The following is a 13,858-nucleotide window of genomic DNA, read 5'->3' as shown; positions in this document are numbered from 1 at the left end:
ACTTCAACATTTGTGACATTAAAAAAGCATAACACAAATGTGATCTAAATGTAATCCAAAAGTAGTCAGATTACATTTGAGTAAATGTGTAATCCAATACTCGATATTAGTGAAATTAAAGAAATATTTTTTCTCCATATATCTGTTTAAATAGCACAACCTTATTCAGCTTCAATATATGTGACATCAAATAAGGGGTTAGCAAAAAAGTTATCTAAATTTAGTCCAAAAAAGTTTAATTACTTTCCCATAAATGGGTAATCCAACACTATATATTAGTTACTGACAAAAAATATATATATTTGTTCTCCGTACAGTATATCTGTCAGAATAGTGCACGAATTATGCTACTTCAACATATGTGACATCAAAGAGTTAGCACGAAAGTAATCTAAACATAATCCAAAAGTAGTCAGATTACATTCGGGTAAATGTGTAATCCAATACTAGATATTAGTTACTGACAAAACATGAAATATATTTTTTTCTCCATTTATCTGCCAGAATAGTAAAAAATTATCATTCTTTAACATTTGTGACATCAAATAAGAGTTAGCATGAAAGTAATCTAAATGTAATCCAAAATAGTCTGATTACATTTGTGTAAATGTGTAATCCAATACTAGATATTAGTTACTGACAAAACATGAAATACATTTTTCCCTGTATACCTGTCAGAATAGTACAAAATGATCCTACTTCAACATTTGTGACATCAAATAAGAGTTAGCACGAAAGTAATCTAAATGTAATCCAAAAGCAGTCCGATTACATTCATGTAAATGTGTAATCCAAAATTAGATATTAGTTACTGGCAAAAAATGCTACACATTTTTTCTCTGTACAGTATATCTGTCAGAATAGTACACAAATTATGCTACTTCAATACATGTGACATCAAATAAGGGTTAGTACAAAAGTAATCTAAATTTAATCCAAAAAAGTTAGATTACTTTCCCATAAATGGGCAATCCAATACTATATATTAGTAACTGACGAAAAAAGAAATATATTTGTTCTCCGTACAGTATATCTGTCAGAAGAGTACAAGAATTATCATACTTCAACATTTGTCACATCAAATAAGAGCTAGCATGAAAGTAATCTAAATGTAATCCAAAATAGTCCGATTACATTCACGTAAATGTGTAATCTAATACTAGATATTGGTTACTGACAAAACATGAAATACATTTTTTTCTGTATATCTGTCAGAATAGCACAAAATTATTCAGCTTTAACATGTTACCTTGAAAAGGGGATAACTCAAAAGTGATCTAAATGTAATCCAAAAGTAGTCAGATTACTTTCCCATAAATGCAAAATCTAAAACTAGATATTAGTTACTGACAAAAAAAAGGAAATATATATTTTTCTCTGTATATCTGTCAGAATATTAGAAAATTATCCTACTTAAATATGTGTGACATCAAATAAGGGTTAGCACAAAAGTAATCTAAATGTAATCCAAAAGTAGTCAGATTACTTCCCCATAAATGTATAATCTAGTACAAATTAAATAATTTTTTTTCTCTGCAAAATAGTACAGGAATTATGCTACTTCAATATATGTGACATCAAATAAGGGTTAGCACAAAAGTAATCTAAATGTAATCCAAAAGAGGTCAGATTACATTCGTTTAAATGTGTAATCTAGTACAAATTAAATAAATTTTTTCTCTGCAGAATAGTACAGGAATTATGCTACTTCAATATATGTGACATCAAATAAGGGTTAGCACAAAAGTAATCTAAATGTAATCCAAAAGTAGTCAGATTACTTTCCCATAAATGTATAATCTAGTACAAATTAAATATATTTTTTTCTCCGCAGAATAGAACAGGAATTATGCTACTTCAATATATGTGACATCAAATAAGGGTTAGCACAAAAGTAATCTAAATGTAATCCAAAAGTAGTCAGATTACTTTCCCATAAATGTATAATCTAGTACAAATTAAATTTACATTTACATTTACATTTAGTCATTTAGCAGACGCTTTTATCCAAAGCGACTTACAAATGAGGACAAGGAAGCAATTTACACAACTATAAGAGCAGCAGTGAACAAGCGCTATAGACAAGTTTCAGGCGTGTAAAAGTCTAATTTTTTTTCTCTGCAGAATAGTACAGAATAGTACAGGAATTATGCTACTTCAATATATGTGACATAAAATAAGGGTTAGCACAAATTAGTGATTAATTGAAAAATTAAATATATTTTTTTCTCCGCAGAATAGTACAGGAATTATGCTACTTCAATACATGTGACATCAAATAAGGGTTAGCACAAAAGTAATCTAAATGTAATCCAAAAGTAGTCAGATTACTTTCCCATAAATGTTTAATCTAGTACTAGATATTAGACTAATTGATTCCAGTTCATAATTAATCAACTATGCTCTGAACATGAGTATAAGTGGTAACCCGTACCAAGCTGGTGTCCATCTATGTGCTTTTCAGTGCCAACATCCAATTAATATTCATGAGTCAGGCTGATAAGATCTCGAACATGCCCCCCATCTCCAGATTGTTGGTTAAATCAAAAGAAATGGATCTGAATGCTCTCTCTCTCTCTCTCTCTTTCTCTGTGTCTAAGTGTTCAACAGCTTCTGTCGTGAAATTGTCAACACAGGGCATTGGCAACCTAAGTGCTGTACAACACCAAGTTAAACAGAACAAATTGTATCTCATCTCTCTGGGGGCCACGCTTGCCATTTGGCTAATCTAATCCGTCATTTATGGATGCCACTTTCGTTCATGTTGACAGACAGAGCCGAGATTTGCTCAAAACACCAAAATGCACACTGAGTGCATCCACACACTTGCCCTTTCCACCGCCCGCAACCGCATCCTCCGCTCATAATCCTCCTCGTGTCCTTTTTACTTTCCGGTATGTGTCTCATCACAGGGGCGCCTAGCATGTTGAGAACAATTTTGGGCTGGTAATGAAAATGCTAATCGATTTCTTCCATCCCACTTATCATAATGTGCTCACTGTTCTTATTGAAATGCAAATGAGTTTAGAGCCCAATATGAAAACATTTGAGTGCGAGAGCATTAATCAGCAGGCAATTATACGTCGGCAATATTTGAAACGTCATCTTGACTCGCGTCCGGAAATGTCAGTGCTTTATTAATTGCCTGTTTCGCTGAGAGAAAACAGGTGTTTTTGGTGGTAAAGTACCTCTCGTAGGTAACAGGAGATCCCTCGCAGCGCTGCTCCCATTGCTGTTGGAGAGGGAAGCTGGCAGACACAGAGAGAAAAGAAAAAAAGATATGAAGTGTAAGTGTGTGTTTGATATTAGCAATTTTCTCACACTGTAAAGATTACAAAATAATTATGTGAATTAAAGGGATAGTTCACACAAAACTCAAAATTCTGTCATCATTTACACATCTTCTGCTTCTTCCAAACCAGTGGTGAGTTTCCCGAACAACGACACAACTGGTGGCTAAACTATGATAGTACGATGCATCGTTTGAGAAAAGAACAATGTAGTGACGAGTGCTTCCCAAAATCGTAGTTGCTTTGTTGCAGATCCATCGTTTGAATCACATTAGTTATAACGTAAAACATCCATAATGACACTCTAAACAGGGTGGAGTTACAACTTTAGAGAAAAACCCTATTATTTTTTGTGCAAATTATATAGTTTTACATGCACACGCATTAAAATAATCCAATATTAGTTTTGGTAAAAACATGTACTCGATTTCCATATTAATTAAAATACATGTAAACGGCACATATATAGGGCCCATGTTTCCTTTACAAATATTATTAAGAACATTACATAGTCTATTCTAAAACATAAAATCACTTAGCTAACATGCTTTCTAATCTCATATACAGTATAAATTGGTAATGGTTGTAATTTATGGTAGGCTATTTATTAATAAATGAAAAAAATCCTACTTAATAATAATAACAATTATTATTATTATCCAAAATTTTTGTTATTATTATTATATCTGTAATAAATTTATGATAATAATAATAATAGTATTTATTTATTCATTTTTTTTTTTTTTTGAGCAGGCCCATGTCATATACGCCTACAGTTCAGGTTCATTTCTTAATAAATAGCCTACTATAAATTAAAACCATTAAAATAGCCTGTGCTATATATTTTTGTTTTCACAGGCTTTGGAGACAATGCAAATTCAGCTTTTAAATCATAAGTCATCTATAGCTTTCATCATGAGCCTCGGCTGTGTTCAAAATGGCATAAATGTTTTCAAAGTGCACTGCGAAGGGAACGCAAATGTCAATATGAAGATCACTAAAACTGAACTGTAAAAAACACTTTAAAAGCAAATTACACCTAAGAGAGATGACTAAGTTTTTTTTTATCATTCCAAGTTTAAGTGTTGGAACATTCAAAACGAATAGGGCAAAGTGGGGATAACTGGGAATAGAACACAGCCAAGAACTATGCTTCTAACTACAGCTCTAGAGGTTTGCACTTGACGGTAAGTAGTTAGTACATTTGCATGAACTACCTTTACATTTGTTCTCCATTTATTACAAATTTCATATCCCGATAATGATATATCTCATGATATAGAACCTTCTCTGTAAATTCAATCAATTATTCATCATTCATTTTCCTTCAGCTTAGTCTCTATTTCAGAGGTTGCCACAGTAGAATGAACCACCAACTATTCCAGCATATGGTTTACACAGCGGATGCCCTTGCAGCTCATTCACACACACACACACACACACACACACACACACACACACACACACACACAACAGCCAATTTAGTTTGTTTAATTCACTTATAGCGCATGTCTTATATGGACTGTGGGGGGGAACCAGAGCACACCCTCGCAAACATAGGGTGAACATGCAAACTCCACATAGAAATGCCACTGACCCAGCCAGGGCTCGAACCAGCAACCTTCTTGTTGTGAGGCAAAATTGCTAATCACTTAGCTACCATTCAATCAATTGATAGTTTATAAATATTGATCACATGGAAAGCATCATTTACTTTTACATTTAAAGTAGGGATGCATTGATGTATCGGTCGGCACTATTTATCAGGCGACCTTCAATTAATTGAAAAGCTATCTACATATCAGCAATAAAGTAAAAAAAATAAATAAAAAATGGCTAATGCTGATGGCTTATTAATTACGGTCAATGAGCTTGAACAATCGAACATTTCTCCAAGTAAAATCATAAAATATTTGCAAAAAACTAAATATAATCTGTACAAAATATCAGACATGCATTTAATACTGTATGTACATAATTTCAGAATAGGTGTGCACCTGTGCGTTTGTGAGTGAGCCTCCAGTGACAGATCACAGGAATTGTCCAAAAAACACGTATTTATTAACAAAAATCACTTACAACAGGAGCTAGCACATCAACCACAGTCAGCACATAGAGATTGACAATACCAGACAAAGGACCAAACAAACTCAGGGGTATTAATACACAGGACAAGATTGAACAGATTACAAACAGCGGTGAGATAACAGGTGGAACTAATAAACATTAACAAACGGCGGGAAAACAGAACAAAGGAAACACATGACATTAACAGAAGCACATGGACCAAACACATGGGACGTCACATGACATAACCACTACATGAACACAACACAGACACATCAGACATTCAACAGCACCTTGGTTCAAGCGCTGTCAAAACTAGTCTACAATGTCTTGAATAATAAAAGAAATCGACTGCACTTTAGTGAGTCAGTAACTTTTTTTGGAGTATCAAAATGAATAATTGTGCAGCACGGTGGCGCAGTGGGTAGCACGATCGCCTCACAGCAAGAAGGTCGCTGGTTCGAGCCCTGGCGGAGGGCAGTTGGCATTTCTATGTGGAATTTGCATGTTCTCCCCGTGTTGGCGTGGGTTTCCTCCGGGTGCTCCGGTTTCCCCCACAAGTCCAAAGACATGCGCTACAGGTGAATCGGGTAAGCTAAAATTGGCCACAGTGTAAGTGTGTTGGTGGGTGTGTGAGGATGTTTCCCAGTGATGGGTGGCTGCTGGAAGGGCATCTGCTGTGTAAAACATGTGCTGGATAAGTTGGCGGTTCATTCCGCTGTGGCGACCCCGGATTAATAAAGGGACTAAGCTGAAAAGAAAATGAATGAATGAATGAGCTTGGGCAGTTAAATGTATTAAGTACCTCAATGCAAATGTTTGATTAAGATTGTAGAAATATAAAATAAATATTAATGAAATACTTTTTAAAAAGTAATTACATGTCCAACATAAAATATTGCTAAATAAAATTCAAGATGTACTATTGAACTTGCAGCTTTTGGCCATGCTGTATTTCATGTTTCTGTCTGCATCCTCATGTTGCCGTGTAAGATTGTGCTCATCCAAATGATGAAAATGTATTAGCAAAAACCAAAATAAAATTCATTTTTTAAAATAAATACACTGTAAAAAATTACATGATGAATTAGTCCTGACAGCATATGTTTTTAGGTCATTGTAACTTATCAAACTAAGTTAATCATGTTCTAACTTAAGCTGTTTAAAAGTCAGTTTAACATAGCATAAGTTCAATGGACTCATAAGGTTATAAGGTTTGATTCAGCTTAAAAATTTAAGGCAACCAGGATTTTTTTACAGTGTAAAAATAAATTTAATAAAATGATATAAATAAATGCATAAATGTATATAAAGAAATAATAAAGAAATATGAAATACATGAAAGACCATAAAACAAAACTATTAACTTTTAATTTTGTCCATAAAATATACATATTGTCATATTTCACTGCCCTACTTTTCATTAATAATTAAAGTAAATCATTCCTTTAGGTGTAACTAGTTGAAGTAATTCATTTAAGTTGATCCATTTAATTTCAGTGTTAGTTTTTTAGTCTGTGTTTAAGATCGATACCAGATTGCCTTGTTCCTACAGCAATCGAAAGGAGCTGGATGAACGTCTGAGTGAACAAACAAGCAAAATCAAGCTCCGTTTCGAAGCTTTGCAATAATATGACTTCTTAACGCTGATTAAAGTAAACACCAAAGACAGCGGCGTTCATAACTGTGGAAGGTCTTATTACAATTGACATGTTACTTAATAAACATGTCCAGTCGAGGTGCAAGTTCATCCATCACTTCTAAATTAACCAACAGCTATTTGGAATGGCTTTTATTTTTAGCTAAGGGTGCACACAGCGTTTGGGTCATGCCCAGAATGCAAACTGATGAAAGCAGCTCTTATGCAAACATTAAATTGGGTGTAAAATCAGAAACTCTTTAGTACAGGGACCAATTCTCACTATAGTGGCTTGTCATCTGCATATTATAAAGATATTTGTTGTTTTTTTAGTACTTAGAAAATACATATTCTGCATTATCTTACTCTACATCTCTAATCCTAAACCCAACTATTACATTTCTAACTATTAATAAGCAGCAAATTAGAAGTTTATTGAGCTTAAAGTCTTAGTTAATGGTTTATAAATAGCAATAATTGTACCTGTGACTGTAAAAATTAGGGGCTCTATTTTAATGATCTAGGCACAAAGTCTAAAGCGCATGGCGCAAATGCATTAAGGGCATGTCTGAATCCACTTTTGCTATTTTAAGAACGGAAAAATACGCTCTGTGCCCTGGCGCATGGTCTAACAGGTGCTTATTTTCTTAATGAGATATGGGTGTGTTTTGAGCATAACGTGCATTAAACCAATAAGAATCTCATCTCCTATTCCCCTTGGAGGAATTCCAGGAGTCTGCTGTGTCGCGTCATGGTGCATTTGCAATTTACATGGTGGACTTTGTAAGTGGAAACTTACTAGTGAGAAAACAGTTAAACAGACCATCTGCACCATGAGGGTAAAGAATGAGCCTCCTCCCTTCGGCCTCTTTACTTTCTCTTTACTTTACTTGTACTCGTTACTTTACTCCTTTACTTTCATGGATAAGGAAACGATGTTGTACGCACTCCGCTAAAGACATCCATTAGCCTACATATATAATTTGGTTTGTTAAGCGCAAAGAATTTTTTCAACTATTTCTAAATTCAGTTCTAATTTCCAGCAAACAGATAAATGAACAATAATAACGAAGTGTGCCAAAAAGCTTATATCTATTAGATATTAAAAAGTTATATCTAAGTTAGAGTTATATCCAAACACACGTCCTATTCTTATGCCCATATAGAGATGCATATGTCTTCAAAAACCTGACATGTGGACAAATCCAAACTTGTTTTTATTAAAACAGATATAAATTTGCATATAATAAATAATTCTGCTAATAATAATAACATTATACAAATGCAAATTGTCATGAGTAAACTGAAAAAGCCCCCCGAGAGGAAGGCATGAAGGCAGTGGTTTTTATATTTATGTAGAAAATATAAATTTTTGTAACATTGTAATCCTTACATTTTTTTAATATGTAAAGATATTTGTGTATTGCTGTACATCCTGTGTACTAAGCAATGTGTAAGCATTTGAACTCGCATTTTAGTTTCTCAAAATAGCAACGCGCCAACAATGTGCCTTTGCACACCTCCTATTCAGACCAGCACACCCATGAGTCCACAAAGTGGTGCAAATACATTTGCTATTTAAACATCGTGGCGCAAAACGTAAAAACTAGGGTTGCGCTCATCTGAAAATAGCAACAAATTGCGCCAAACACACCGGCATTGCACCAGGTTTATGATATGGGCCCCTATACGTTTATTGAGCTAAAAGTCTTGGTTAATGGTTTATGAATAGCAAAAATTATTCCAGTGACCGTAAAAATTTGATGTTGATTGAGCTAAAAGTCTTTGAGATTGGCAGAAATTGCCATACCTTAAAACTTAGAGAACAAGAAAATGTAAAAACGTTACTTGTAATTGGGACTTTGTGGTTTCCAATGTAACAGGATTGATACTTTGAAGAGGTTAATTTAAGTCTTCTAAATCACAAACAACATTATATGTGAAACTGGACCATAAAACCATTCTAAACTTGCGCCGAATATCAAAAATAAAAATGGAGTTTGCTGCAGTAGGAGATTCCCAGTAGTGGGTTGTAGCTGGAAGGGCATCCGCTGTGTAAAACATATGCTGGATAAGTTGGCGGTTCAATCCAAGATGGATAAAGGGACTAAGCCGAAGGAAAATGAATGAATGAATGCAGTAGGAGAAGCCATTTTGGGTCTTTTTTTCTTCGCTCTAGACAGTTCTGGGGGTAATAATACTGAAAATATTTGATGATGGACTGTGGCTGAGGGATTTTAGAAAGACCAAAACAACATTTCAGATGTTTTACAATGTGGTCAGTCTATGTTAATGGCGCTCATTTGGAAGAAGAATAAAAGTACAAAGAACAAAGGAAAAGTAGAGCTTTGAAATGAATAAATGCAGTCTGTCAATCAATCAATTACATCAGCAGTAGGAGGCGTGTCTACAGGTATCAAAAAGGGGCGTGCTCTTCTTGCGTTATGGCCGTGTTTGTTTGGTGCTTTCAAATATGAATATAATTTGTCAAAAATTGCTAAGCCTTTAAATAAACCATATTCACCCTTAAATAAAAGACATTAACCTCTTTTGCTAATGTTTATTTGCCAGTGATTTTGCCAGTGCAACAACTCAAGCTAAATACATGTGCTTATGAGTGACTTACAGGTGGTGGATGTTCTAGACAGGTGTAGAAACGTTTGGTCTGGTCTGGTTTCACACGTCGTAGGGCCACTCTGGATTCTCCAATAAACTCATTATGAGTCAGCTTATCTTCATCGCACACCGATAATCTGAGAAACAACATAAAAAAGACGCTGAGAGTTATTCAATTACACTGGAAGGAGAGCGAAGATAAACATGAAAGTTGTAACTGTAGTATGGGCGAACGTGATAAAAAAAATAAGCCAATGGAAATGCCATCCTCAGAGCTGCAAGAGCTGGAAATGGCTCAGACAGAAATGTATATTTATGAATGGGATTAGAGTGATATTTCTGTCTCCGACAGTTTGGTCGGAAGTAAGCGGCTGCTCTTTTTTTTCTCCTCCAAAGCTTTGCTTGCGTATTTGCACACCCTCCTCTGCTTCTGTATACACTTCCTAGGAGATAAACAGCCAAATGACTTTTCTCTGACTGCTGTCACCCCGCCATGAGGAGAAAAAAAGGGCACGTTTGAAAACACCAGCAGTACCGCTCCCAGGTTGCCAGGGGAGACTGTTCATTTATAACATGAGCACACAGGTAATTTTCTGTGGATAATCACAGAATAAACTTGAGAGCAACAGCAGTCACTCCAGCTCTCGTGAGGAGTCTTGGAGATGATGAGGCTGGAGAGCAGTTTTTAGCATGGCAGAAATATTCAGGCTAAATATATTTCCAGTTTCTGTTGTGCATAACCTGATCATTCCTGAAGGTTCACACTGCAATGCTTTTCATACTTCTTGTCTTGGGTCTAGTCTAAATATCTAAAGATTCTTAAATCAAATATCATTTTCTAGACTAGTAAGAAATGTCAATGTCTTGTTTTTAGAAATAAAATGTAAAAATAATAGTTTTTCCTTAAAACAAGGAAAATTATCTGCCGGTAGGGTAAACTAAGATGATTTTACTATTTTACTTGACCCACTGACGGATTATTTTGCTTGATTTAATGAAAATCTCACTTAATTCTGACTTTTTGTGTCTTAAAACAAGACATAATTTGTTACTTTTACTTTCACACTCAAAGTTAATCACAATGAAGTTTATCATTAACGGGTTGTAACCTTTTGATTTTATTTCATTTGTCAGATTGCTTAGAATCAGTCTAAAAATGAATCATTTTAGATTTAATCAGTTAACAGATATGCTGTGGAAAAAGCCAGATCCAATTGGTTTAATTGTATGTGATTGGTTTTAATTAATATTCGGGGCAAAATTGATGGAGCTCTATACTCCACACTAAATTAATTATTAAGAAGCATTTAAAACACTTTGGATTTAATGAGAGTTAGAAGAATATATAGAATACATATTTATATGCAGTTAGAGGAATTAAATATTGTTCTTATTTATTTCATTTATGTTTAACTAACAAATATCAATCACATAACATTAATTAGTTTAATTATGTTAAAAGTATGTAATCCAAATCAATGGAATTTTTATATGCAATCAGAATAAATAAATCTTATTTGTGCAGCATCATTGATTGTGCAGAGCCATTAATGTGATCCTGTGAAGAGATGATGCCAACCAGAGGACTTAATCCATAATCTTGGACCAGGCCGTTTCCTAAGCAGCTGCTGGGGTGGTCATGGAGGAGTGGAGAGCATGGGGTTCCTGAAAGTCCCCAGTGACAGAGGAGTCTCCGCATTGATCCTGTGGGCCAGCCCGAACACCCGCCGGTGACCAACTCACACCTGTAGCTTCTCCATGATGGATGTCCAGTGTTCTACAGCCACCAGCGCCTAGACTGCAGCTCTGCACAAGTTTGGCCAGAGGAGAAATGGTCGTGCCCAACTGAGCCTGAGTTCTCTCCAAGTTTTTTTTCCTTCACTTTCGTTCCCCGCCGCTGTCGCCACTGGCTTGCTTGGTTTTGGGACCTGTGGAGCTGCGCATCGATGATTTGCTCTTCAGTGTTTGGACTTTCAGCAGTGAAAATTAAACCACACTGAACTAAACTGAACTTCAACTCTGAAACTGGACTGACACAGTTTCAATTTACTAGAACTTCTATTTTAAGCTGCTTTGACACGATCTACATTGTAAACGTGCTATAGACATAAAGATGAATTGAATTTGTTAGGCCTAAATATTTTTTTAGTCTTGATTTAAGAACGATTCACGGTGGCCAAGAAAGCTCAACTTAAGAAAACACATGCAAATAAACCAGCAAATTTAGAAAAAAAAAATTACGTGTTGCAAATTCTCACAAAGCAAACACAAATAAAAAACTCACTGCGAATCCTTACAACACATGCACATTTAAGTCTGAAAATAAGTTAGCATTATCTATTTCTTTTTATGCTGTCACTTCCATCATTAGCCAACTAAAAGAGCCTAGATATGTTTTTAAATATTATTCTCATCTTGCAATTTATTGCAAGTTTATTTTCATTAATCTGTATATTATATTTAGCAGAGGATTTTAAGTTAATTTAGCTATCTTATATAATAATGTTTCGCAGTTAATCATGAGTTTATTTAGCCTAATAAATATGCAAAAGTGTAATCAGGGTGTAAAATAAACACACAATATAACACCTGTCAGGTCACCTACAACTTCACTGGCCAATAGACTAATTCCACGCGGTCACCGTTTTAAAAGTGAAAGTGAGGCTGCGGTGAGAAGAAATCCGGAAGTATCGCCAGTCATACAGAAGTCATACAGTCATACATAAACGGCGTCCGCGATGGCGTATTGTTCTGTACCTAGCTGTAAACCTTATCAGCAAAGAGAAAGTGACATAAATTTATAATTTCACCGCTTTGGGACATCAGACCTCATTTTCAGCTAATTTAAGGGAAATGACACCAATTAGCTAAAGGTTTTTTTCCCAAACACACATTTTAGATGCCTTTTATCAAACTCAAGTTAATGAACTGATTCTTTCACTATATTAGACTTGTCACAATACTGAATTTTGGTACTGAAATTTAATAAAACTTAAATTTCCCGCTAACATAAAACTTCTTAAGCACCGCTGATTTGCCATAGTATTCACCAGTGCTCAACAGAAATGATTGGTCGTGAAGGTCATCAGTTCACTGCACTTCACCAATATTTCCCGAGTGCAAACTCAGACGAGCGATCCGCCGATGAATGGACTGATCTTCGCAGCTTTAAAACGCTCCTGTGTCCATGTATCTGTGTTTGCACTCAGTGAAGAGCGGTGATCTGATGACCTTCACGACCAATCACAATCATTTCTGTTGAGTGCTGATGAATACTATGGCAAATCAGCTGTGTTTAACAACGCACTCAACAGCGCTTAAATGTTAGCGGGAAATGGACGTTTTTAAAATTTCAGTACCGGGATAACACTATTACAGGCAACACGAGGGTGTGCTACAGAGGATTGCATTGTTTTATCCCTCAACGGGTTACATAGGCTAAAGCAGGGAAGAGATTGTGTTTTGTTTGATGCCTAATATGTTTTTAATTGTTTAAATTAAACTAAATTAAACCACATCTGCACTTTGAAACAGCTGGAGGCTTGTAGTTCACAACATGCTGTTGCAATGTTTAAAGTACTGATACTATACTTCCGAGTTTCTTCCCTCGCTTTCATTTTTTAAAATGGAAATAAGCGGATAGCAAAGACTATAAACATACACTGCACAAGTTAATTTCCTTTGTGGTCCATGTTATTTGCATGTGTTGAGGATTTGCAGCTCAGTTTCTATTTGAGTTTGCATTGTGGGGATTTTGCACCATGCGTGCTGTCAAACCGATGAAGATGTGTTCTTAACTTTTTGTTTGCATGTGTTTTCTTAAGTTGCAGCACGTTAAGCTCTCTTGGCCAGCGTACGGTTTAGATATCTGTACTAGAAAGAAGACAAAATCTCTAAGTAAGAAATTCCATATTTTTTTGCAGTGCATAAGCGACAGGAAGGTCTGTAAGGCAGTCACACACTGTCACACACCTACACACCTACTGTCGAAGCAAGATATGCAGGCTCCTGTCAAATCACTGCTCTCCGAGAGAAGAAAATTTTTGCAGACATTTCCAGAATAGATTTACAACCCGCTCAGAAAGAAAGACGGATTGGAGGGCGCACAGATGTCTTCACTAACCTCAGAGTCTTCCTGTGCATATCCTCCTCTGTGATGCCAAAGTAAGTGAGCGTCTCATTCCAAACAGGATTTAGAGAATTACGTACTGTTTTGGTTTTCAGTTTATTGGCCTGTGGGTATAAA

General features: G+C 35.4%; 1 protein-coding gene across 1 annotated transcript in view; it reads right to left on the bottom strand.

Moving 5' to 3' along the window:
• Nucleotides 1-13,858, bottom strand: part of doc2a (double C2-like domains, alpha) — a 97,795-nt gene that overhangs the window by 43,357 nt on the left and 40,580 nt on the right. The window contains exons 5-7 of the mRNA XM_056453198.1: nucleotides 13,736-13,845; nucleotides 9,623-9,749; nucleotides 3,189-3,248 (exon numbers count right to left, since the gene is read on the bottom strand). Of these exons, the coding sequence (XP_056309173.1) occupies nucleotides 3,189-3,248; nucleotides 9,623-9,749; nucleotides 13,736-13,845 (297 nt within the window). The remainder of the gene's footprint in view (nucleotides 1-3,188; nucleotides 3,249-9,622; nucleotides 9,750-13,735; nucleotides 13,846-13,858) is intronic.

The sequence above is a fragment of the Danio aesculapii genome, chromosome 3 (assembly GCF_903798145.1).
Source record: "Danio aesculapii chromosome 3, fDanAes4.1, whole genome shotgun sequence".
Classification (NCBI taxonomy): Eukaryota; Metazoa; Chordata; class Actinopteri; order Cypriniformes; family Danionidae; genus Danio; species Danio aesculapii.
The sequence above is the reverse complement of the archived record's forward strand: the minus strand, read 5'-3'. Positions and strand labels throughout refer to the sequence as shown.